General features: G+C 39.2%; 1 protein-coding gene across 2 annotated transcripts in view; it reads left to right on the top strand.

The window, feature by feature from the left end:
* Nucleotides 1-27,227, top strand: part of LOC308386648 (roundabout homolog 2-like) — an 83,846-nt gene extending 56,619 nt beyond the window's left edge. For both annotated transcript variants that reach the window (XM_080866344.1, XM_080866343.1), the window contains 19 exons: nt 1,675-1,880; nt 3,897-3,978; nt 4,096-4,261; nt 4,810-4,976; nt 5,073-5,194; nt 6,707-6,938; nt 11,782-11,906; nt 11,999-12,170; nt 13,143-13,319; nt 14,388-14,414; nt 14,574-14,613; nt 16,166-16,293; nt 16,955-17,227; nt 18,029-18,191; nt 19,335-19,592; nt 20,443-20,645; nt 23,851-24,012; nt 24,153-24,407; nt 25,783-27,227. In XM_080866344.1, coding sequence (XP_080722470.1) covers nt 1,675-1,880; nt 3,897-3,978; nt 4,096-4,261; nt 4,810-4,976; nt 5,073-5,194; nt 6,707-6,938; nt 11,782-11,906; nt 11,999-12,170; nt 13,143-13,319; nt 14,388-14,414; nt 14,574-14,613; nt 16,166-16,293; nt 16,955-17,227; nt 18,029-18,191; nt 19,335-19,592; nt 20,443-20,645; nt 23,851-24,012; nt 24,153-24,407; nt 25,783-25,784 — 2,960 coding nt within the window. In that variant the 3' untranslated portion in view covers nt 25,785-27,227. The remainder of the gene's footprint in view (nt 1-1,674; nt 1,881-3,896; nt 3,979-4,095; nt 4,262-4,809; nt 4,977-5,072; nt 5,195-6,706; nt 6,939-11,781; nt 11,907-11,998; nt 12,171-13,142; nt 13,320-14,387; nt 14,415-14,573; nt 14,614-16,165; nt 16,294-16,954; nt 17,228-18,028; nt 18,192-19,334; nt 19,593-20,442; nt 20,646-23,850; nt 24,013-24,152; nt 24,408-25,782) is intronic.

Here is a 27,227-nt window from a genome sequence, read left to right as displayed (position 1 = left end):
GTTGAAGTGTTTTTTTGGAGAGCAAATGACTTCTGTTCTGTCACTCAGAGGAGATGGATAAATATCAAAATGTAAGGTGTAGAGCGCAAGGGATAGGATAAATTCCTTTGACTTATGGCTGAAAACAAAGATGGATAGAGTTGGCGTGACGCCTGGGATGTTTGGAAGCTTGAATTGTATCGTTTTGTAGCATGCACTAAGCTTGTAAGATCAGCTGCCATACTGTATGTGTCCACTAGATTAGGATTTTCTGAAGTGCTGGTTTCTCTAATATGCCATAAATGTGTGAGTGTAAAAGTACTTTATAACTATGTAAGTATAGCTATAACTTTAGCTATTTTTTTAGCTGTGATGTTTGATTGAAGAGTACCAACCTGGACCAGCAGTGTAGAAATTGATATTCTTATGCATAATCAGTAATTAGTGTTTTGATACAGTTCAATAAGTAGCAGCAGGGACTAATACTGGAGAGTGTTCTCTTGCATCCCTGTAACAACCTTGGAAAGCAGTATTGTAATTTTTACTTTTGTCACCAAGGTTTGTGAGTATGATTGCATTTTTCACAGAGCAGACTAAATCAGGAACAGCAATATCATATTTTTGTTTATACCGTAATCACTTGGGATAATGAGAGCGTGCTCTACAGCAAATGTAATATTAGAAAAAGTTTGCTAGAGCATCTTTTGTTAGATAATACATAAAATAATTTTGTGTTGAACTAGAAAAAGTAATAATGGCATCTTCCCATTTATTTAATGTTCACATTTACATCTAAGTTAAACCTTAATATATACTTTCCAACAACACAACGTGATAATATTGCCATATATGTGCAAACAATTTAGCTCTCTGAAAATCACATGCGGTTCTGCTTACTGTACACTATGCTGCGCCTAGTTGTACCTGATTTTTCTGTTATTCTGCTTGAGTTGCTGTATTGCTCATTGTCCTGAAGGAGGTGTGATGAAAGATAAGGCAGGGAGAGCCTGCTTTAAACACTTGTGTGAATGGAGACAGCCCTGATAACAGTGGAGAGCAGCAGTGAGGAAATTGGAAGCGAGGGATAGTTACAAGGCCTAGAGAGATTCAACACTACCGAAATTACTGTTTGAGAGTGCAGAGGCTGTTTTCTGGATGATATAACATGCTCTAAAAAGCTTTAAAATAGTTGTATTGTTGTTCTGCTTGGCATGCTAATTCTGAGTTTGGTTCATGTGTGTTTGTGGGGGACTTGCCAAAAGGGTGGAGATAGAGCCATGAGTCAAAGTGGAAAGAGAGAGGACAGGCATGAATGTGCTGAAAGGTGTTATAAAGAAGGTATGGTAATTAGCACCACGGGTGAAGCATCGTTAATCCTCACCTAGTAATTAAAACTCAAAGGTGTGATGCAGTGCCATGAACACTCCGCCCTACTGTGGAAAAGCCTCACAAAACAGTCAGTTCCTCTCACAACAAATCCACCAGATTGAACCCTAACATCTCGGGCATGCAACCACAAATATAATTATTGCAATCACAAATTAACACCTTGTGATAAGGTCATGTATTTTTTCCCACAAATCTGATAACTCCAAGAAAACAGTTGCATGTTTCTTGCCAAGACTATGACATTCAAATTACAATGTTAGGAAAGCATTCAAATAATAACACCGGATTCTTGATTGTTATACTCAGCCCTGAAGGACCGCCCACCACCGATCATCCGGCAGGGCCCATCCAACCAAACTCAGGCTTTGGGAGGCATGTCCCTACTCAGGTGTCAGGCGTCTGGGGACCCAGAGCCTACAATCACTTGGCGGAAGAATGGAGCCAACCTGCTTGGAAAGGACACAAGGTTTTCCCTTCTGGAACATGGCAGCCTTCAGATCCAGAGTACCAGGGTGGGTTATGTTGAAGTAGCGAGCGATACCTTGTATCTGTAATATGTACTGTAGTTTCTTCTGGGGACAGTGGCCTACTAACCACCAAAGAATAGCTCTAATTGCTAATTTAATTGTTTTCCCCATAACTTTGCTTTAAAAAATGATTGAAGTCCAGTTGGAAGAAGTTGATGGGTTAACCATAGATCACTGGTTTCTGGACTCTTATTTTAAAGGCATTTTCTCTTATATTATTGGAAAGAGTAGCAACTGATCTGCCACAAAATAGTGGTGAATCATGCTCAACTTAAGTGTTCGTTGAACTCTAAATGAAATTTGTGATTCAGAAGTAAGACATACTTGCTGAGTGAAAAGTTGTATTTTTTCTTTTTCTAGACTTCTAGATAATTAATCTTGTTTCTAACAAATTACGTTTCTCCATGCCTGTCATTAGAAAGAATGGAGTTTTAGGAGACTCTTCACTGACATCACTTTCCAGTTACATCTAACTTTTCTGCTCAGTCTGTAGATGTTTAAAGCATATAGAGTAGTGTTTCTTTTTTCTTTTTCTTTTTTGTTTTTTAAGTGCTGGCTGGGCTCCTGGCATTCAATCCATCTTTGTTGCCAGTCAGCTGTTTTCCTAGGTTTTAGTTGTTCACTTGGTTTAGTCTAATTAATTTTTTTAAAAGAGATAAACAAATTACCAAATATATGAAATGATAAACCACAATTGCAGCAAACATTCTGCCAGTTAGCATTACGTACGACCTTTATATTTCCTCATGCCAGATGTGGCAGACGGAATTGAAGTGTCCTTTGCAATAGTTCAATCAGGTCCTCAGGACTAATTAATCAAAATAAAGGACAGTTAATTAATCTTGGAGACAGTGTTTTACCACCAAAATTAAAATGCCCTTGTTATCTTCTCAGCAGGATATCAGTTGAATCTCCTGTTGATTATTGTGCCTTCAATTAATCCCACTGCACATATTTCACATTCCTCTGACCTGTAAATTATTCGTATATTTTGCAGTGAAATCTTTCTCTTTTGGTGAGAAGGACATTGAAGTGAATGTGAATGCAGTTCATAAACACATCAAAGGAAAACAACATATTTAGTCTATGGGGCTTTTGTTTGTTTTTGCATGTGTAGCTTTCACACCCTGCATTGCGTGTGAAAGAATAAAGAGGAATCTACGTACCTGATAAATGATGTCAGCTTTAATGCATTACAGATGAACAGGTACAGTCAGGTTGCTGTTAAATGATGAATAGTGAGTATAGATTTTTGTTAGTTTTTGAAGTCTTTTATATAGTCTGAATTCAGAAGTGTGAAGGGGGAAATAAAATGGAGAATCTCCAATATACGCTGTACTGTCACAATGTCAAAGTGCTCCTCACTCGTGTACTTTCTCTCGAGAGATAACATAGTTGTCAGTCTCTCCTAAAGCATTGCCAATATGAAATTGGTTGTCATATCTACTATTTCCTGTGTCAGCACTAGTGATGATAATGTCGATGGCTTTTGGAATGGCGGGTGACCATTACTGGAGCAAATCAATTAAGAAAATTAATGTAAGCTTTCACTGGGATCTCTCTTTTTTTTTTTCTTTTTTTTTTTTTTGTCATTGGCCAGCATTAAAGTTCCCTCTCATCCACTCTCCGGCTTTTCTCGAGCCAAATGCAGGCCAGTGGAGGTTAATGCATTTTTACTGTACTAGTAGGTGCAAAGCCCAGAGTGACGTAAGAGCTTCTGGAAACCATCTGGGATCAGAGTTGGATTCAGCTGTACAAAGCAACAGAGTACACTCGAAAAGCTGTATTATGATGCAGATGAGCAGAAAATGTTTGTTAGTTTAATAGACACAGTGTCTGCAATCATTATTATTATTTTTTATCATTAGTTACTGTTTTTTAGTGAAAAAAACCCAAAAGAATTTGGTTTCTGTTGCAGTTTTGAAATCTGCCCAGTTCTTGTAGAGTTCAGATGAAATGGGAGCTTGAATTAACTTGAAATTTAAATTGTGTTTTTCTTAGCTGTCTGACTCAGGGCTGTATACCTGCGTTGCTACCAGCTCCAGTGGAGAAACATCGTGGAGTGCCTACTTGGATGTCAGAGGTCTGCTTCAGTAGAAATGATTCACATGTTTTATGCATATCACTTATAACATGGCTTGCATTTGTTTTGTTTTTGTGTGGGTTTTTTGCTTTAATTGTGTCTGTCTTGTTTCCTTAGACGCTACTGACCTCGTTGACTTCATATCTCACAATTCGACCGCCCTCCCAGGGCCTCCCTCCAAACCCGAGGTTACTAATGTTACCAAGAGCAGTATCTCGTTGTCATGGAAACCGGGACCAGAGGGGGGCTCCCCAGTGTCCTCCTATGTCATTGAGGCTTTTGGGTATGTCTGCGACCTATGGCCTCGAGCAACATTTAGTGACCCCGAACTTTCATGGCAGTAACAGATGTGGGTGTTTCTGTGGGCAGTCAAGCAAGCCTGGGCAGTTTGAAGGAGAACATTCATGAGTAGCTCTTTTATTTATTTATATATATATATATATATATATATATATATATATATATATATATATATATATATATATATATATATATATAGATATATATATAGATATTAGTTAATTTCCAAGGAGTACAAAGTAGCTTGTATTTAAATGTAAATAATAACTTTATTGGTTGTTTTTAAGCAGAATATGATTAGCACACTTTTTGTGTGTATGTGTGTGTGTCTTGTGTTTGTTGGACTGACTATTCTTTCACCAAACAAAATGTTTTTCAAAGCCTTTCAATAGTTATTCTGGCGTTTCATTACTATGTGGCACATCATTTGAGCTCCCACTCTCAGCAGTACATCTAGTTATCTCAAATGAATTGTCTGGATTTCTTACATTTGAAGTTGTTCACTGCTTATTTAATTTATTCTTTTTACAGTCAGTCAGTGAGTAACAGCTGGCAGACCGTGGCAGATCATGTGAAAACCACAGAGTTCACAGTCAAAGATCTACGACCCAATACCGTCTACTTGTTCATCATCAGGGCAGTCAATGCTCAAGGGCTCGGGGATCCGAGCCCAATGTCTGAGCCCGTTCGCACTCAAGGTACAGAAATGAGAATGGATTCTAATAAATTTTTAGCGATAAGAATTCCTGTTCCCACTTACATTGCTTGTGTTTTGGTTTTTTTCTCTGTCACAGACATTAGTCCTACAGCACAGGGAGTGGACCACCGTCGTGTGCAGAAAGAGTTGGGGGATGTTGTAGTCAACATGCACAATCCTGTTGTCCTCAGCTCCACTTCAGTGCAGGTCACCTGGACTGTGAGTACCCACAACCCTTAAAAGATTTGTAAAAGTATAGCCGAAGTACCGACTGTTACCTTTGGAGCAATATAAGAAAAACAAATCTGGTCTAAGCTTGTTTGAGAACTTTATACCTGGCACGTCACTTTGTTTTGGATTAGCTGGCACACACACAGAATAAATATGAGGGGATGGATACACATTTGTAGAATGAACAGCTGCTGCTGCATCAATTTTGATTGGTGTGAAGCGATGCAGGAATCAAGACTAATGTTTCTATTCAGGACAAATACATCACCATTAGGCACTACATGTGTCACTTCTGGAAGCAGTTTGCAGTGCTTGATCTGGGAAATGTTATTTCTGTCTGTTGGCAAGGTGTCCCAGTGCCTGCTGCTGTAGGTTAATAACACACCTTGGATACATTTACTGCAGTCTGCTATTTCATGCTTGTCAGCATGACAACCGTGTACTGTCACACAGCTTTTAGACTGAGACAACTGTGTTTGTGGTGGATCTGAATAGGTTCACAGGCGTTATTTGACCTGGCTCCATTTAACAGAAGTTTTTTCAGTACCCAAACTTTATGTATTAAACAGTTGCAGCAGAATCTTTCTTAATTGTTGTATTTTGCATGTTATTTGGGAAAAACAGCATTTCCCATTTTGTTTTTTGGATTTTACTCAACTTTAATTTCAGTACTTTGTTGCTCAGAACATAAAGTTGTCAGTCACCTTTGTCTGTGTGGTAGATGAGAACTTCATTGCATACTTCTTGTTAAACTTGGATCTCCACATTTCTGGCCTATATGCACAGCTTGTGCAGGATTACATCAGACATTACATTTACTAGAAACAGTTCCACTAAGACATCAAAAATCACAAAGCAAATTTTTCCTGCCTTATGAAAAATCACATTTCTGTAAAGATAAGGGTTTGGTAGTAATGAGATTGGAGAACGTAAGAACCGGCGTGCACAAACTTCCACAAATTTGGATCAATTGTATTACTTTTTTCTATCTTTTGAAGAAAATAGGAATTTGTGTTTATTTTTTATTCACACTCCCAATAACAGTAATTCCTTTTTTAAACATAGGCAAAAAAGGAAAAAGAGATGGCTTATGGGACATTTAGATGCACAAATCATTTTGTTAAGAACATACAAGCTGAGACAACAGAGAGACAGCGAAAGAAAAGAAATAAGCCAGAAAAGAGCCACTCTTGCACTGTTTTGGTGATAATCCAGTGTGTTATTTTCCTTGTAAAAGCTTTTTCTTGCTTCTCCCCCTGTCAAGAAGTACCTGTCCTGAAAAGAACCTGGGAAAATTAAAAAAAAACAAGAGGAAAAACATATTCTGTGCAGATATGGCAAATGCACTACTACTGTTTTTGTACGGTTTCTTGCTTCTCTTCTGCTAATTGAACTGTGTGATTAAATAAGCGGATGTTGAGTCATAGCAGTTTTTATGACACCTTCCGCACAATTACAATGCAGCGTGTCTCTCTCTTTCTCCTTCTCCTCTCTTTTCAGGTGGAGAATCCATCCAAGTTTATCCAAGGCTACCGTGTTTTGTACCGGCAAACTTCAGGGCTGCCCTCCCCAGGGCCGTGGCAGATACAGGACTTGAAGGTTGCCTCAGAGAGGGACATAACTCTCTCTGGTCTGAAGAAAGGCATTGTATATGAGATTAAAGTGCGGCCGTATTTCAATGAATTTCAGGGCGCCGACAGTGAATCCATGACAGCACGCACCATGGAAGAAGGTGAGCCACAAATTAATTCGCATTTCTGATAAAAATTAATTTCTCTGCTGACTTAATGTTCGAAAGAAGTAAGATATAGTTACTAATGCATGAGCAGGAGCTCTTGTGTAAATGTTTCTACCTACTTTCATATTTAGTTGCTCCTACTAATGGCTTCTTGGCTAGATAGGAATGGATAATGGCATTTCAAGTACACCCTCCCACATACGCACACTGCTGCAGTGCTATGTCCCCTGTGTGTGAAAGCAGGTCTCCCAGACAGCGCAGTAGGGCTCTATGACAACCCCGAGCCTCTGTGGGTTGGTGGGCAAAGAGGGCGAGCAGTAAAGCTCAACTCTCTCTCACCTCGTCTGTGCCTGCTGCCATGTCTCTGTCTAAATGTACATGATATGACCTCCCACCTCACTTACACTCACACACCAATGAGCTCTTTGTGTAATTACACTTCCTGATTTCGTCTTTCTCCTCGTGTTATTCATCGGCTATTTGAAATGTTATTAATATCAGACTTCTCTATTCATTCTCAATTCTTTGCAAACAGGAAATGATAAGAATTATCTTTGCATGCTAATGCTATAATAGAAATTATTTAATGCTGCCAATGCAAACATCACAAGAGATGAACCCCAACTTTTATGTTGGGTTTTCTGTGATCGGAGATGAAAAAGCAGATTGAAGTGAAAGAGACCACAGTGCACAAAGCCCAAAGGTAGAGAATCAGGTCATGGCTGCGACTTCATTTGCTGCATCACTCTCGTTGTGTTTTCTCATTGAATGGGCTCTTCACCCCTGGACTCAACCTGTCAGTACAGAGCTTAACTATAAGAATTCTAAGGAGCATTTGAACATTTGGTGGAAACTATCTCAGCTGTGGTGTCAAAAACACTGGCTTTAAGATGCACCAACTCAGCTGTGGAGTGAAAGATCTTAGGCAGGTGGAGTGCTGACTAAGGAGACAACTTTGAAAGAACTACAAAATTTCAATTATGCATATGAATCTTACAGGTGGAGTCACTGAATCAGTGCTACTCATTCAGGTTAAAGGATTCATGCTCTCATTGATTCTCATTAACTTTCTCTATACCTTCCAGTCAAATCACCCAATATTTATTATTTAAAGCCCCTGATGTGAAAATCCACTTTAACCTTGAATATGGTTGTGTGACAATCCCAACTAAACATCCACTCACTAGCTTTTCTTTTCACCGAAATTGCAAGCCGTTACCGGCTCATCTGAAAATGTGCTAAAAGCAATGAGAGTTACTGTCCTCTCTTTGCAAAAGATCTCCATAACAACTGAGCAAACATGATCGGGTGATACAGGCTATGGCATTAAGGTTAACACTGTTTTCAAATTTAATCAATTCCCCTGAAGGTGAGACTGCATTTTGGACTTCAAGAGTAAAAAAAAGTGAATGCACTGTATCATCATTCATTTACAGCGGCTACATATGTTGCCTGTGGGTGAACAAGACAATATCTTCACTTACTTCATTGCATCATTCAGGTGTTGCATCATTTGAATGGTGTGGAACTTGGCTTGCGCTGAAAAACAAGTCATGACAAGGCCATTAATGTCAGAGAAAATATTAGCCCAAAGCATCTGTGTTTGATGATGAGTGGATCACAGGGCTGCATCTTCCCCCCAGTAGGAGAACAGGGCTAGCTTAGTCTAGGGGATAAAGCTGGTGGAAAAAAGAGAGACTCACCTCACTGGAGCCCAATTAAAATGGCCACACAGGATCACAGAGGTCTTTGCAGATGGGGGCATATGGTCTGCTCAGGGATACCTAGAAACAAGGCATTGTGGTAGAGGGGAAAAAAATTGCCTTGCTCAACCTATTCTCTACTGCACAGAAATGCAATTCTTGCAAAAATTGCAAGAAAATCACTTGTTATCCATCAAAGGTAGATTGGAAATGAAGTTCCCTACTGCACAAGGGAGAATTTGTATACTAATGCACCTCACAACCTTTCAGTGAGTTTAAAGAGGCTTTCAGCCAGTATTCACAGCAAGTCAAATGAACCCATGAGTCAAGGTTCTATGCTTGTATAGTTGTTAAAATGAGAACCTCTGATCTGACCTGGTCTCATATGGACATTAGTGAGGCTAAAAGCTGAAATTCTCATATGAAACAGAGCTCCCTTCTCTTGCTAGATAGAGTTTATTACTGTTTTTTTGTTTTTGTTTTTGTTTTTTGGGGGCGGGGGCAGATGTGTTGTAGAGTAATGTTCACCAGTTCATGAATTAATTAGCTTAAATTATGCATCCATTTGCATAACAGGTTATGTTTACTACTTCATATCCTGCATAGCAGAACATTAAGCAGCTTTAGTAGCTTTTGTTTAATTGCACAGCTGTGGGTAAAAAAAACCCCTGAAATGTTTACTTAGACATTGGAAGCATTAATTGCTTGAAATTACTCTCTAGCTACAGTTCACATCAGTCCTAATATAAGTATTAGTCACATTAGTAAGAACATAATCTTTGACCTTTTCTTGGTTTTGCAGCCATTTATAGTAATATTATCCTGAGTCATTACTGGTATTCTAGCTATTATTCATCCAAGGGGATTGTTGTGGTACATATGGAAATTGTAGAACTACACTTAATGGTTCCTGTCTTCTCCTAATGCAGACCTTTGACTGACTGGAAAGGCACTGTTTGCTAAAAGAGCACCTCTGAAATGACATCTGGAAAGCTGAAAGTTACTTGGATAATTGTGACCTGATATTACCCTACTTGGAGCACTGAAGGCATTTAGTGGTCACTGCCCTCCTGCAGTTTTTTTTTATTGGTCACTCTACTACTGCTCTAAGCTTGCTCTAAGCTTACTAGGTGCCTTGTGGAAAGTGTATGAAGCAGCATTATTATAAAATATACAGACAGTGGTAGTATTTCCAGAATAACGTGCAATGACAAAAGGAATGAATACTTTTGAAATAAAATGTTAAACGTGGTATAATCAGAAATTATGATCATTTCATTTATTTAAAAAAATGTGGAACCGTATACATGCCCATTATTCTGTGTACTTTCTGACATATAGCATACCTTCTGATTTTATCTGTATATGTGTATTTTCCTTTTTTCAGAAAATCAAAACTGAAAAGATAAACAAACAAAACTGACAAATAAACTGTTCCTGGCTGAGGTTTTGAAAGCCCCCCAAAAATCCTCAAACAGTTGTAGAGGTCTGTGTTTTATGGAATGCTTTGTTTGTTTGTTTGTTTTTTGCTCCATCAGATTAGTTATTATGATTAGATTTTTGTCTTCAGAGACAAAAGGATTGCCTCAAATATTATGAGCCCGAAGCTGAATATTAGGAGCCTTCTTTGTTCAGACTGTTGATGACTTAGAAAGTTGAATTCCTTCACCTGTAATCAAATTGGAATTACTTGTAAATGTTTACTTGAATGAAAGGAGTAAAGATTTGTGGCAGGATGATATGGTATAATATAATATCCTGTATTTTATATTTGACTCTTCCTTCATTGCGTGTGTATTTTTTCCTTCCTTCTGAACAATAGTCATCTCAATACTGGGACAGTAATTTGTGTGAGTCTGTTTAACGGTAATTGCTTTGGAAAGTCAATACTGCCTAAATGTCTGAATATAGATATCCTCAAACTGAGCTCAGTTAATTTGTTAAATGTAATAAAAATAAACCGCATCTCCTATGGCTGATTTAATTCCTTTGTCCTGCCAGCCTGTCAAGTACTTTGCAGACACAGCCATATCTGTTCATAGCCGCTCTTTTAAGCACAAGCTACATTATACAGGGAGATTTGTTTCATCTGGCAACAAAAGAAATCTATTGTTTTGTCATCTTTTTGCTATGTAAATTACCTGAGGCTGATGTTGAGCTTTGCAGATGTCAAATAACTGGCAGAGGTCAGGATCAAATCTTGTACAAATGCTCTGTCATACACTTCTAATATGCTGTTGTGTCATTAGTTCATATGCGCTAATACATGGCTTGGTGCTTTTGACTTTGAGAGTACAGACACCATGTCCATTTTGAGAATTTGACTCACAACGCCCATTTCCACCTTTACTTCTCAGTACAGTAAGACAGTGCCTTCCATATATTGAAACACTGTGATTAGTATTGTTATTTTAAGCCTCCTTAATCGGGCTCAAACTAGCTGTTTCATCCATTCAGTCAGAACGTAATGATGATTTTATTAGGAATCGAGAGAGACTATGTGCCCAGGGATTGCCTGATTTGCACAGTTCCATAGATATGATCTTTTTGCCTCCTGCTGCCTATAGTTTCTTTAAATTTTACATCTATCTATGGAGGGTGCCACAATCTCTAATTTAAAAAAAGAACTATTAAAGTTTGTTTTTTATGCCCTTAGTCTCCACATACACACCAAGAAATCACCTCAAACTTATTATCAGACATGGGTACTGACCAATTTTATTCAAACAGACATGCTAAATTGAGTGCATCTACACTGGAAGCATTTGGATGTGGCCAATATGGTGTAGTGCGCGTAGGACATGATGAAAGTGATTTACTTACTGGGTTCAGCAACACAATAAGAATCTCACTATTAAGATAAGAAACTGAGATGAAGTACTCCCAGCAGCCATCTGCCAGGCTGGCTTAGGAAATAGAAAAACCCATGTTGTTTGGCTTGCTGAATTAATATGAATTGAGGTAGCGAGTGAGACAAATCCCTCTTTGACATATGAAAAAAGAAATAAATAAAACAAGACACACTCGTTTTTCAGAATAAACTATGTGTAGTGATTTCATTCTTTCTTTCTTTTTTACCTTTTCTTTCTTTAATCTTTTTACCACCCCCCCCCCCTCCCGGTGTGACCCATCAGCACCAAGTGCGCCTCCACAGCAAGTGACAGTGCTGACAGTGGGAAACCACAACAGCACATCCATCAGTGTATCCTGGGACCCTCCTCCTTCTGACCAACAGAATGGCATCATACAAGAGTACAAGGTGAGCCCAGGCTTCTCCAGACTGAATAGTTTAGTGATTTAGTGATGTACAACCACACAATGAAATCTGTCTGGTGTGTCTGTCTTTGTCAGATCTGGTGTTTGGCCAACGAAACTCGCTTTCATGTCAATAAGTCTGTGGACGCGACCATCCGTTCAGTGGTAGTTGGGGGTCTGCAGACTGGAGTGCAGTACCGTGTAGAGGTGGCTGCAGGCACCAGCGCAGGGGTGGGGGTCAAGAGCATACCCCAGCTCATCACTTTGGGTAATCCACTCTCTCTCTCTCACAAACACACACACACACGCCAAACCTCGAGTCAAATAAAATGACCCCAAGATAGGAGACCTAGGTCTCTATCACAGATTGGGGGTCTGGGAAAATGATTTATCAATTTATCGCACTTGAAGAAAGAAAATTGCGCTTTACAACGCCAGATGTCTATAGAGAAATCAATAGCAGTTCATTAAGTGTAGTGCCTGGTAACACTGTGCCAAGTACTGTTAGCCATATCAATAATCCTCTCCAATATGTGTGCAGCTGGCGCTAACAAAGTAGACAGTGTTTTTGTAGGAGCTTATCAGCCTATCACATCTTATGAAATCACTAAAGGATGCCCAGCGTATATAAGCCCAGAATCAATATGGGAGCTCAGGCCAGATGCTCTTCATCTGTGACTTTTGACTGATATATAATAACACCCCTAACGCCCAGAGAAAGGGAAACAGGCCTGTGGAATGAAGCTTAATGATGGGGGGGTGGTTCCTGCTGGAGACTGTGAATCTAATTTCACAGCACAGTAGCCGCAACAGAAAATCAAACTCTGTCAGAGCTGCTCTGTCAATCTTGTGTCTTGCAGCTCAAGTTGATAAGTGCACTGCTGAATTGATTAACGCTATATTGGATGCACTGATGCTGGGTTTTTTTTTATCTCTTTGTGTTTGTATTTTTTCACGGGCTCATCTTTCGGTGGTCTCTGTAGTCCATGTGTCCTGGTTTGATACATAGTGTGTTCCACACTTCTTTGATTTGCTTAAACTTGTACATTTTCACCATATTTATTTATCTCTATGTCAAACATTGTGATGATATTGAATAAAATTTTGTTGCAATTTAATTTCTCTGAACTGCATTTTTTCCTGCTCAATATTTTTTTTAATCCCATTCAGTCACTCATACTGAAATTAAAATTCTAAATTCTTTCCCTTTTCTCCCTGTGTGGGTGTGTGGTGCCTCCAGGTGCAGAACTGAGGGACGTAATGACAGGATCGGACAACAACAACAGCATCTCAGATGTGGTGAAGCAGCCGGCCTTCATCGCTGCTTTGGGAGGGGCTTGCTGGATTGTCCTCATGGGCTTCAGTGCCTGGTTGTACTGGAGGAGAAAAAAGAGGAAAGGACTTAGCAACTATGCAGGTAAAAAAAAAAAAAATCAATTTACATGGTTCTGCATCAAAACTGGCTCACAAAGCAAAGTAGGTCTCTCTCCAGCGGAAGCTGATGCCATCACAGATGTGACTCCATTTGAGCTGGCTGAAACGCAGAACAAAGAAAATGTATTCAGCGCGGATGGAAATAGGCCCTATTTACTTTAATTCACTGTGCACTGATGTGCATCGACTGTGCTGCGTTCCATCAGCAGCACACCTCAACACTCTAATACATTCATGCGAGATAAGTAATTTAACATCCCCTTCCATTATCAGACCATGCCTGGTGTTGTTTGCACATTAACATGAGGTACATCTAGGTTTATGTATGGAATATTCTTTTATTCCACTGCGAGTCGAGCATGAAGCTGTGTGCAAATTTCATAATGCGTATTGCAGCTTTTATTTAGTGACTTGGGGAGAGAGCAGTGCGATTTCCTAATTCAGCAGGGATTTATGTGATTGAGGGCTGGTTTTCTGATCCCTTTATTCAAAAACTGCAGGAGTTTAAGTCCAAAATTTCATATTTCCATTTGGAAAACAATGGATTCTTTTTTTTTTCTTTCTATAAGAGCCATTGACTTAAAAAATTCATTGATTTCTTCATTTTTAAATAATTTATAGCAGTAGTTTAAAAATGCTATTGCATCAGTAATTGTCTTTCTTGTTGCACACGTATTGTTTCAAGATGTATTTTGGAAGGATTTCATAAAAAAATAGAATTATGATGAGAGTGCAGATCACCTGAGGCGAGCAAAAATAAAAAATAAAAGGTTAAAAATGTCACCTTCATTTAAACTTCTCCCTCAGGGCAGTCAGTGTAAATCAGAAAATGCTGGAATGTTAGCTGCGTTATTGCCCAAGCTTCATCAAAATATGATCACAGTGCTGACATATCAGTGATGGATGAACAAACAAAGCAAAAATGAAAGCACACAATCCATATCTTTTGAACACGAGAGCATTTTGAATCATTTTAATATTTCTAAGCACTCTTTATGCCACTTGATATGCCCTCTGATACGCACACTCTTTATGTCTCTTTAAATTGCAGTTCAGTCCTTCACCTTCACTCGAGCAGGTATGTCTTTACATTGTGCCATTGTATATACAATATCCCGGCAATTTAGGTGCCTTCATTCTTGACAGCAGTAATGTATCAGCCATTCAAATCTACAGTCATGCTGTTGATTACTTGACAGTTTAATTGTTTCTCTCTCCTCCCTCTTTTCCCTCCAAGTGACATTCCAAAGAGACAGAGGCCTGATTCGCAATGGAAGGTGAGAATTTCTCCACTAAAAACCTTCAGAAACCCTACTGCTAAAGCTTCCAAGCTGACATTTCGGTGTCACATGGTGAACTTTTTAATGACACCATGCTATCGTAAAACTTAATATGAAGAGTTCTCTCCTGATGAATGGAATTTGCATTTATGCCCCCCTTCACCCACCCCCGCCTATTCATATTGTATCAGTGCACGATTTCCACTGTTGTTCACTGTGATGAAATCATTAATGACTCCTTTGAACTGAGAGCTACCAATTAATGCAGGTGTTTTAGTCACCGGCGCGCTTCTCAGTTCATCTGAGTGAGCCAGAGGTCAATAAAGGAGGGGAGAGGTGATGAATGTGCTGTTTAAAAAGCTTGGCCTAGAGTAAGTAGAGTCATGGGTTTTATGTGGAGACAGAAGAACAATGCGTCGGACCTTGAGACTCCTCTCAGTGGCCGATAGAATTTCCAGACTGCTCAAAATGCCCAAAGCAAAGACAGCGTGTCCACAGAATATCAAAGTATTCCTGAAAACAACAGGGGGAAAGAGGTGAATTTGCTCTGTGGACAGTGGTTTGCTCTACATATTTGTTACACCTAAGCAAGCAGATAAGCCCAAAGCCAGAACAAATGTTGCAAGTAATAGACTAAAAATAAACGCTTTCTTGTAAAACCCTTTTGCATGAGTGCCTTTCTCCACACTGAAGGTGCACAGACTGCTTGCGCTACTGTGCATAGCTTTGCCCTGTTCTTCCAAGGAAATATATGTATTATGCTTGTGTAGTTTAAAATGGAAATTATTGACGTAATTGTTTGAACACCTTTGAGCCATCACCAAGTCAGCTGTGAACAACTCCCCTGGCACTTGGTAAATCAGGCTCAGTGGAAAACTCACTGTAAAGCTGCACATTAAGTAAACATATGCAGACACACGGTATGTTTACTTAATGTGCAGGCATGTGAATGTTTTGCCATTTTTACAGCAGCTGATATAGAGGGGGTGTAAATTGTCTTTTTCTATTTTTTGTTCCTCCCTGAATTGCTGCCCACAACTTTCCTACCTTGAAGCGAACGCCTTTATTCGTGGACGTTGTACTTCACAAAGACAAAATGACATGGTAGCATTCCTAAACCACCTAATGGGCTTTTGCTGTCTCTGTTGCTATGGAGACTGAGCAGCAGTGTAGCTGATCTGCCAGAGGCTGTCCATGATTCTCAATTTAAAATGTAAATTTCTGTTGTGCTAAGGCTCTAAAGTGGATTTAGTGTGTATTTAGGCCTGCCTTGCTTCTCCAGGGAGAGTTAGGGGTGGTAGAGTCGAGGGGAGGCAGAAGTCTGATTTATAGACTTGCCATTTTATGTCTCTCTGTTGTTTATTGTTGCCTGCGTGCTCGGCTGCTCCACGGGCGAGAATATGCTGAATGAGTTTTCGCATCAATTTGTTGTTGATGCAGCAGGAAGAAAATAAGCAGGGCAGGCTGAATATTTAACAATGTCACTGGTTCTCTGGTGTCCTTTCCACCTCTCATCCACCTTTGTCTGACTTTAAACATTCTCTCACAGCCGTCCAGGGTTGTTAAAAGCAGGTGATCCAGGCCTCCCCTGGTTAGCTGACTCCTGGCCTTCCACAAGTCTCCCAGCTAACGGGGGCTTAGGGAGTCCAAAAGGCGGCAGCAACTTTGGCCGAGGAGGTAAGAAACATAAACAAGCCGGAGCGATGAAGAATACGGTTTAGCGATGCCTAGTTGGACAGTTTTGATGTTGATCCCTTGGGAAGCATGCTGACAGGATGTCACACTTAAGCACATATACACAAATAGGTTAACACACACACACAAATTAAAACAGCCTTCAAGGGCTCTGTTTTACTAATTTGATGTGACAAGCCTGATATCTGGCTTAAATTTGCACTGTTTAGATATTGTTTTCCCCATCATTCTTTGTCATGCTCTGCCATTGTCCGTTTTTCGAGGTTGCGCACAGTGGTTGAAGTATATTGGTTTCCATTATGTGTTTGTATGCCTACATGTTCTCAAAGTTCAATGGAACCCTGGTGAGCTTCAGGCTTTATTCGTGCAAGACTGTTGAGCTGAAGGTTAGCACTGTTTGAGCATCCCTCTTGTGAGCACTCCACCCGGCTCCCACAGAGCATTGCATGCTAATTATGGTTGTTGATAATCACTTTCATTTATATCAAGTCCATTTGAGAAATGTATTTAACTAATACAGAGTGCTGGAGCAGCAGGGAGTGTTAATGACCTTAAAGATCGTTAACTTCATGTCAACTTATCTCTCCATGATGCCTTTTCCATTTCCCTCCCCTCTCTGTGTTCATCCTCTTTTTTGCCTCAGATGTTTTACCGTCTGCAGCGGTGGAGAAAACTGGTACCATGCTGTCTGATGGTGCCATCTACAGCAGTATCGACTTCATGGGGAAGGCAGGCTACAGCAGCCCAGCACGAGGCACTCAGCCCACCCCCTATGCCACCACTCAAATACTTCAGTCCAATAGTTTCCACGAGCTGGCGGTGGATAGGCCAGATCCCCGCTGGAAGGCTTCTCTTCAAGCCCAGCAGGAAATAGCAAACCTGGGCTACTCGCTAACTGACAGACGCCCTGGCAGTGGTATGAGCCACGATGAAATGATCAAGATCTTTGTTTATTTGATTGTTTTTGGTTTTGTTTTGGGTTTTTTTCATTTTATGATAAACTCCTTGGGTCTCTGTGAACTAAGTGTAGCATCTTTGCAGCAAAATCACAAGCACTTTTTTCCCTATCATTTAAATTACTGGGAGCTAAACCAAGGAAAGACCAAACTAGGAAGGAGAGAATTTGTTTACATATTCACTAAAAATAAACCCTTAGGATAATGTCCTTAATTACTCTTCTGTCTTCATCACAATTCTACCCTGGGAGCTTATCTTGCCTAGAAATGTCACGCAATCATGACACATTTCTTTTGGGTTAATTTGATTAGATGGAAGAAGAAAATCCCTCAGTGTTTGGAGCTATTTATGTAGCTTATATACATTTAGTAAAGTCGTGGAGGCTTTTCTGTGTTTTCTTTTTTTTTTTTTTTTTTTTTTTTTGCACTATAGGCCGTGTGCTCAGTTAAATGTCAAGCTAACCACAGATAAAGAGAACAAGTGGAGAAGCAACTTAAAGTGGTTTGCCGCAGGTTTTGATGCCTATTTAAGAAATGTCAACATTTAGAAAATGTTGTAATGTGCTGTCAGCACACAGGAGAGACGAATAATGAAAACTGGGTAGAAGACAGGTTGGGTAAAAGTTCACAGAGAGAAGCAGCAGAGAAAAATAGAAGGTACCTTTTTCCAAGCAAAACCGAATGTGTGTGGACTGAGAGTAGAATAATACTCTTGCGTATTTTGTATAGAGGAAGCTAAACCTCTCTTTGCCTACCCCCAGGTGCAAAGGCTGGGAAGAAAAAGAAGCTAAAAAGTGGAACAAAAACCTCTAAATCAAATGGGACATGTTGGGCTAACATGCCTCTGCCACCACCACCCATGAACCCCCTGCCTGGGACTGAGGTTGACCTTGACTGTTACCCCCAGGAAAATCATGGAGGAGGGTAATGTACATTCATATGTCATCAGTCTCTGTACTAAAATACATAAAAACAGAAAAGAAACACATGCAAACACAGAGCCTGCACTTGGGGCCCAAGCAGAGTGTATGCATGGGTGGCTTTGTGTTATTATCAGAATTTGGATATAAGCTGCCTGTTTAATTTACCTTGTGAAAGAAAAAAGAATTAGCTGTATTAGCCTGTTAAACGCTAGTACCCTAGTTAGCTGAGTGACTGCTGGCCTACATTTAGCCCTTTTGGCTAAGACTAAGCTAAAGTCTTTGTTATGAAAAATGGATGTGGTCGCCATGCTGCCCCACACTAATTTCTGAACTCTGCAATGTGAAGCCTTTTTGTTTGTTTTTTGTCTATGCCATGTTTTTTCGAGTTAGAAGTGACTATATTTAAACCACATGATGAAGCGCTAACAGTGTGAGCTTAGTTAGCAAGCTATATCCTTAACATAGCTGCTAATAAGTGCTAATTAACATATAAACAAAACATTATAATTTAACTCAACAAAATTAAAAAGTTCTTGGAGTGAATTCCTTTTTTTTGTTATTTATCTAGCACCATTTCTACAGTTGTGAAACCACTGGGTGTGTTTGAACCCAACCACTAGCTGGGGATCTTTCTGTGCCTATGTGGGTTCACACCAAAGATATCCATATTAGGTGCTTGTCTTTGGATTATGATAAATCCAAACAGGGAGCTGGTTTAACGGGGGCGGAGCCTCACAGCTGAAGGCTCTGTCTCCCCCACTGTATTGTTGGAAGCTCTAGGAACCACAAGTAAGCCTGCACTTAGAGAGCAAAGTGCTCTTTTGGGATAATATGATATGATGATGAGATATGAGAGATTCTGATTTTTCTGAATGGTGGCTAAAGTGCTACTCTCTGTGTGGTAAATCTTCTAGAGCAGATGTCTTCAGGACCACATTTTGCCATCCTGAATTGCACAGTCACACTTGCATTGTAAAGCCTAAACATATTGTGGCTGCTATTTTCTGATCATTTAAAAGTGTTGAGAACACTTTTGTTAGTGGAATATTTACAGGTATTTTCTGTCTTTGGCATACATCTCTAATCAGTTATTTAGGAAAGTCAATGTGGTGATTAACATGAAAACATTTTGTCCACATGCCAGATATGACAACGGAAGCTGGGCACCACCAATGTCTGTCCAGACCTACCGCCATCAGAATTTGGAAAATGAAGTAGAGGAAGAGAGAGGTCCCACTCCTCCCCTGAGAGGAAGGTCCTCCTCCCCAGCAGCAGCTACTTTTAGTCAGCCTTCATCGTCCTCTCTCAGTTCTGCCCACCATGAAGAAATGCAGTCCATCTTGCAGGCTCACTTGGATGAGCTGACTAGAGCCTACCAGTATGAAGTGGCCAAGCAGGCATGGTAAGATTCCCTTGTAAAGCTAGGTTTTATAAAAATTTATTTATATAGCACTTTTCAATATACAGTAAGCATCACAAAATGCTTCACAACCAAAATGCTAGAACACCAAACAAGGAAAAGCAAAGATGGCTTTTTAAGACCACCTTTCATATTCTTGTTTTTGGTAATAATGTGAAAGTGTGAAAGCTTTGCATGGTAACGCAGATCCATTCAACTATGTTTGCTTTGCTCTGTTAGAGAGATGCATGTAATTTTATTCATTTTATTCTGGTGAAAGTTTGGATTTTGCATATCAATGGAAAATGTCTGAGTGCCTTTCAATGCTGGTATTTACATGTGTCAGCTCAGACCTGCGGCCCGTGTGTCTTGCAAGCGATAAAAACATCTCTCCATTGATTACACCTTTGATGGAGCATTGGAAAACTTGACAAGTCAGTGGCGACATGGAGGGTAATGACTGGGTTTAGTCTTACACGCTGTTCTGACATCAGTAAATAGAGTTAGTAATTATGCATGCATCTCCTCTATGGTGGGATGCGAGCCATCATGGAGGACAGCTGTGCGGGAGATAACAGGCATGTTGGTGACAGCCCTGCCCATCCAGATATCCTTAATCCAGTCCAATTACAACTCCATTGTGTTAGCACAACACACACCAGCACTGAGAAAGTAATCAGTAAAATCACTGCAGGCATTCATAGTGTATGCACATTGCATCTCCACCCTCCTGAATATCTACTGATTCTGAATTTGTAATGCTTGTTTTGCAGCATTTTTCACGCCCATTATCTGTCTTCTGTTGCTTTAAAAACATTTTATTAATACACACTGTTTCCCCACATTTAAATAGGCATATGAAAACCAGTCCAAACGTGTCCAACTCCCCAATCGACTTCATGTCTAGTACACTGGGTTCTGATTTGGGAACCACTCTCCTTTCTGAAGACGAGGAGGAAGAGGAGGAGGAGGATGAAAGATATGCTGTGGTGTCAAAGAATTTGTGTGGCTTTGAATACACTCCTGGTCACAGCATGGATAACCTTGAGGGCTCAGGTAAAAATGTTTTAAAAATTAATTGCTGTCTTCATTTTTAAGTGAATAGACCACTGAGTCATTGACACTATGAGGTCATGCTCACATGGAAATATGGGTAAATAATAATGCATAGGTGCTGAAAATATGACAGATATTAACATGCATGCTCTAATTATATTTTTATATGCCTACACCAAGTTCACCGATAGCACTTTCATTAGGAATATGGATGATTTGTGAAACCGAGGTATGATTATTACTTATTTATGGAGCCCATTTTTAATTCATAGCTTTCACTTGATGTGTTCTCACTGAAGGCATGCCACTTTTAAGAATAATATCATTCCCATGTGAGAATGTAGCTAGTAGAAGTTTTTCATCTTCAGTGTAGTCGATGAAAAGCATAATGATAAAAAGAAAGAAAGTACAACCTCTCTCAATTTCCAAATTTTACGTTGGAGGACATAACTAAAAAAACATTTTTTTAAAAATACAACCTGAGATGAACAACAATGCATTGCATATTACACCATGTAGCAAAAAATAAGCCAAAATGCTGAAGCAGTGTGTGAAAAACTAAGCCATGATTCAGTAGCTTATACAATTACCTTTAGCACCAAGTTTTAGCTGTTGGACAAATGGCCTCACATTTGACTCTAGAATACTTTGGAACACAGATGAGTCCATATTCGACTCAGTGATTGCAAGGTTCCTGGTTCCCATGGCAAACTACAAGCCCAAACTATCCCCCTTCCATTACTGTGCTTGACAACTGGTATGATGTGTTGGTGGTAATATACTGTCTTGGGCTTTTGTCAGATGTGGTGCTGGGCTGTATGGCCAAACATCTCCACTCGGAAGTCTTCAGATTATCCAGATTATCCAACTTTACAAACCTAAACCTTGCTGCCGTGTTCTTTTCGTGAGACGAGACTTTCTCCTGGCAACCTGTTTCCAAACAAACCATACATATTCAGTCTTTTTCTAATTAAACTGTCACAAACTTTAACTTTTCACATACTGACTGAGGCCTGTAGCATCTGAGATGTAGATTTTTTTCTTTTCTTTTTTTCAGTTTCTTTGAGGTGAGTTTACTGCAGAGTCCACTCCTGGGAAAATTAGCAACTGTCTTGAATGTTTTTCACTAATGAATAATTTTCTCACAGTGGAATGATGAACTTCAGATTGTTTGGAAATGGCCTCATAATGCTTTCCAGATTGATTGGCAGCAGTAACTGCTTCTCTAGGATCACTGTGGATGGTTTTCCTCCTTGGTATCGTGTTAGCACACACCTGAATTTTCCAGACTAAAACTGCTAAAAGTAGTTGCTGTTAATGCATTTGATTAGTAACCTAGTTGAGGCTATAAGTGAGGCTGTATTTAGACTTTCACACATCATTTCAACATTTTTCCTTAATTTTTGTCAAATAAATAATGGCACTATCTAATATCCCATGCATTGTTGTTCATATGAGGTTGTATTTAAATAATTTTAAGACATGCTAAGGAACAGATGATTATTTGTTATGTCCTGATACAGAAAAAGTTAGAATTGAAAGAGGGTGTGCTTTCTTTTCACCATGACTGCATATGAATGGGAGACATGTGGATATAGTTATGATTCACTGAAAGGAAACATGTGTTTTGCTGTCATCACTACTGAAAAACCACAAAAGTGTAGATTTAAAACATATAACAATACAGATGTCAAAATGCAACAAAAGGAAATCTGTCTCTTATCAGAGATTTTGAATGGGGTACTTAAGAAAAGGACGATATCAAAGAGGAGACAATTCTGCTTTTCTTGTTCATACATTCAGCCAATCTGAGAAACTGCATTCATGTCAGATAGTTTCTGAAATACATTCTTTAACTCGCAACAAGAAGAAGTGCCTTTTATGGTGGGTGACAACCAATATTGTCTTTTTAACAATATCCACTATCACACGTAAATAATGTAAAAACAGCAGTGAATAATCAAGAAAATCAGCTTTCTAACTATCCAAGGCATTGCAGATTTCTTCAATATCAACACTCTATCTGCCAATGTGGTTGGGCCACTGAAGCTTGAAGTGAAAATGTTTTGCAGTGTGTAGCCTTGCTAATCAATTATGGGTCGGCAACACAAACACAAAAGCATAAAATGGATCATTTAATCACATGCATGCAAGCCCCCCGTACACTGTTCTGGTCTTTTAGGACATTGATTGGTCGTTTGGACCGCGATTTGCGCGCAATGTGATGCAGACAATACATTTGGGCAAATGTAAAACAGTTTCATCATCTCAAGGATATTCAGATAGTTTAGGGTTAACCATTAATACCTCTTTATTCTTTTTCAAAGAAATATTAAGACAGTCTGTTAAAAGCTGCTTGAAGTCCTCCGTGGATAGATGTCAAAGCAATAATATATGATATTTCAACATCTTTAGTAGGGCTCTACTGAAAAGAAACACATCTTGCATTTAAGATTTGATGCATTTATAAATAGGTTTACTGTGTGAAAATGTTTCTTTAAAGAGAAACTTGATGGCTTCTCCCACAGGGACAGGATTGTACCATTTTTAGACTCCATTGTTTGAAAGGTTAAAATTGAAATGTGAATTGAGAATATGTGTTTTTTAAGCCCTTTTATTAACCCATTGCAGGGCAAAATGCAGATCAGTGTGACTAAAAATATTTACCAACATTAGCAATGCAAACATTTTATGAACTCATATTTAGCTGTCAAGAGTTCTTCCTATTTTAGAAGTGCATTCAGTCACAGCGAGGGAATTATTTCAGTCCAGTGAATCAAAACATGAATAAGGTTTTTTTGTGGTGGCAGTATTTCCACAGCGGCTGCCATATTGCATTTGTGGAGTACTTCTTTAAATAGTTTATTTATTTATTTTCAAATGCTTGTCTGGTTTTAGAGCTTGATTTTATTGTCACTCAAACAAAGAAAAACAGTTCTGTACTCTGATTCTGGCATTCAGTAGCAATATGCTCTCATACCTTCTGTTGCATATCACATATAGGCTAGGATGTAGAACAGACAGTTTTTGAAATTTCTAGTATTTGTTGATTTCAATCGCAGCTTTGAGTTCCGCTATCGTTCCAACTGACACGTTTGGCTTGTTAATAGATCTGCTGATCCTCTATGGGTTTTCCAAATACTTGGTTTTGAATTCATACCCAAACCTTAATATTCAATAACTGTCTCATTTCGGTCCATTATAGGTAAGGCCTCTGAGCAGTGTCTCTCAGACAGCTTTGGCACAGCAGACCATGGTACACAAGGCTCGCATAGCCTTGGACACAAGAGGGCGCCACTCACTGCTAACAAGCCTCAGACAGACAAGGTTGGAACTCTTCCCAGACGAAGAGACACTAACACAGACGGTGAGTCTGGACTTTAATACCCCCAGCTATTACTTTTTATTTATTTTAAGTCTTTTTAGTACATTTAATGAGAATGCCCATATCGTGACGTCTGATTCGTATCCTTTGCCAAACACCCTGATCTACCATCCACTCAATAGCCCACACACCAGCCATGAAGTCCCTGCACGGCATGGGTTCCCACATGCACAGTTCGTGGGCAGCTGCTCCCTCAGACCCCTCTGAGGAGTGCATGGTGAGTGTGTCCACGCTGGAGCGGCAGCATATGGCATCCTGGAGTGGCACGACATCATCCAGCAGGGCCACCCTGAGTAGGGGTTCAAACAAGAGAGCTGGCATAGAACCCTCCCACAACGGGCATCCTTCCACAAACGGCACAGAGAAAAGGGAACACTGTGAGTGTTCATCCTCAAAAGGATCTACTGTATTTGTGTGTGTGTGTGTGTGTGTGTGTGTGTGTGTGTGTGTGTGTGTGTGTGTGTGTGTGTGTGTGTGTGTGTGTGTGTGTGTGTGTGTGTGTGTGTGCACATTACAAATATTGGATATCTCTTGTAAAGCAAACACAAGCAAGAAAGTAATAACATGCAAGTTTTCATGAATTCTGATGCATTTAATAATTTTCACTCTGCAAAGATTAACATTAGACAGGTTCAGTTATATACTATATATATACTACATACACTGATCAGACACAACATTAAAACCACTTCCGTAATACCGTTTAACCTCTAAATATGACTAGTAGCATGTAAAGGTAAGGCTCCCATAGATTGGACTTTTTCCAGGACATCCTTCAGATGCTCAGTTGAGTTGAGATCTGGAAAATTTGGAGGACAGTTAGAAAACTTTAACCCTAGTCTTGAATGAAATTTACGGTATGAAGGAATCATCAATCAAATTAAAGGGGACATGAAGGGGTGTAGATAGTCTGTAAGAATGTTTAGGCAGTTGATAAATGTTAAAAGATCAACTACATGAGTGCATTGGCCAGAGCATCACTCTTCCAATGTATAATAGCTTCCTGTTATGCACCAGTGTCTTTCCTGCATAACAGGGAAACACACCTCACTGAAAATGTGATGTATAAGATCAGGCCACCAAGCATATAGATCCATTGTGTTTTCACCTTTCTCTCATAAGCAGCCTTAAGGCTTTCAGCAGTGGATGCTACAGGTTAGAATTCACTCTTCATGCAACCAGTTCAAACTTATCTTTTGTTGTATTTTTTGTATGTAATGTTCAAAACGTAGCATCTCAGTCATGTGGGATCAACTGACAGGACTGAGATGCTCTGACCAGTAGTGTAGCCATACCATTTTGGCTATTGGCAATGTTCCTGACACTCTTATGCTTGCCAGTTTTTCCTAAATCTAACAAACACTAAGTGTTCTCTGGAACAGTATACCACATTCAAGGGTTTGCAATATTAGCAGTGATGTTATATTCTACTAACAGTGAACCCCAAAGTTAAAAAGGCTGTTCCTATGAATGGTAAAATTCAGTTAAAAGAAATCTGGTAGAATCTGGTGGAAGGGGAATAATAAAATAAAGTCAGATCACCTGGGATTTTTTTTATTATTAAATTCTATACATAACCTAGAAAAAACAAAAACAAATACAGTTTTGGTATAGATTGAACAAAATCTTTTGTCTTGTCACCTCAGACACATCCTGAGAGTGGCAGCTGAACATCCAGATTGTGAGAGTAAAGTTTTTTATATCATCCAGACTTTACATTGTTTCCTTTGTGTCTGTCTGTCTTTCTTTCAGAGTTTATGTGAAGCATCATTCCCCGCAGTTGCTGCCTGTCCCAGGACACCTTGTTTATAAGCGCTATGAGATTTTTCTCTGCGAGTGACACTGTATGATGTTTGGAAAATGGAGACAGAATAAAGACAAAGAAGCAAAATTGTGCAGGATAAAATGCAGAGCTGTAAATGTCATGTACAGACACAGACACCACTCTCACAGTGTTATTTTCATCCCCCTCTTCAAAAGAGTAAACAGTGCGTTATGTGTCCGCTTCTATTTTCTGTCACATGGTGTACAACAATTCACACAGTGGAGATGAGGAAGAAAACACACAACTAACAAAATGACTAATGATTCAAATGAAAACGGACTTGCATAATTTGTAAATAGATTTTTTAATGTTTTTCTCTTTCTTTTGCTTTGCTATGCAAGCCAAACCCAATGTTGTCTTTTTTTGTGATTTATTACCATGAGTCCTTTTTTTCATTAATGCTCAAACTGTTAGCTTGTTTTGATGAAGCTACTGTATCATTGTATTTTTGCACAGAGCATTTTGGTGAAAATAAGCACAAACCCATTGTCAGCTAAGCTGAGGAGGAGAATCATAATGGCAAAGAGGGGAATCGAGAACATAAACAAAAAGACATGTATACTTGGCTGTGCTGTATTTTTTGTTTTTTTGAGAAATGTTCATCTATTGAGAATTATGAGGCAAAAAACACAGGCGAAAACTAATATGCCAAAATAACTAACTGTGTTTCATACTTCTTTTGCTGGGAAACCTATTATGCATTATACTAAAAATGTTTCTCAACAAATGGTTAATAGAAGATTTTGTATGGTAACCAAGTAACACATCAGCTGTGATATCCAAAGCAAACACAAATGGAAATATACTTCTCTGCCATTCCCAGCATTAATCTCTTAATACATATTTATATATATATCTGTTCCTTTTACAGTTACATCCAGTGACATGATGATAGTGCAATATTTAAAAATACAATATGACAGTTTGTGAAATGAGAAGATGACAGGAATTTGGAGCAGGTCACCTATAATGCATTGGATAGATTAATTAAAAATGTCCAATGTCACTTGTAGAGAAATAGGATGTTTTAATGACATGTGTTTATGATGTTAAACATCAAAGAAATGATACTGTTCAAATTTGTTGTTATGAACGACAGAGCAGAATGGTTATGGATTTCCACTATCATCAACATGTATAGACTTGAATGACTGCCAAATTGAAAGATGTTTTGTAAAGTTTTAAAAAAAATACAGCCAATTATCATTTTCTGCCAGTGAGATTGGGAATGTGATGTCTTTACATTTGTTTGGATGGTTATGTTCTGACCGTTGTTCTGGTAATGGCTCTCCCTATGAAGAATCTTTATGCCAGATTGGTTTGCCCTCAGGAATACACAGCCACATACAGTAGGGCCATTTTTTTTTCCAAT

Source organism: Rhamphochromis sp. 'chilingali' (genome assembly GCF_963969265.1).
Source record: "Rhamphochromis sp. 'chilingali' genome assembly, chromosome: 19".
NCBI classification, from domain to species: domain Eukaryota; kingdom Metazoa; phylum Chordata; class Actinopteri; order Cichliformes; family Cichlidae; genus Rhamphochromis; species Rhamphochromis sp. 'chilingali'.
This window is presented reverse-complemented; position numbering and strand designations above follow the sequence as displayed.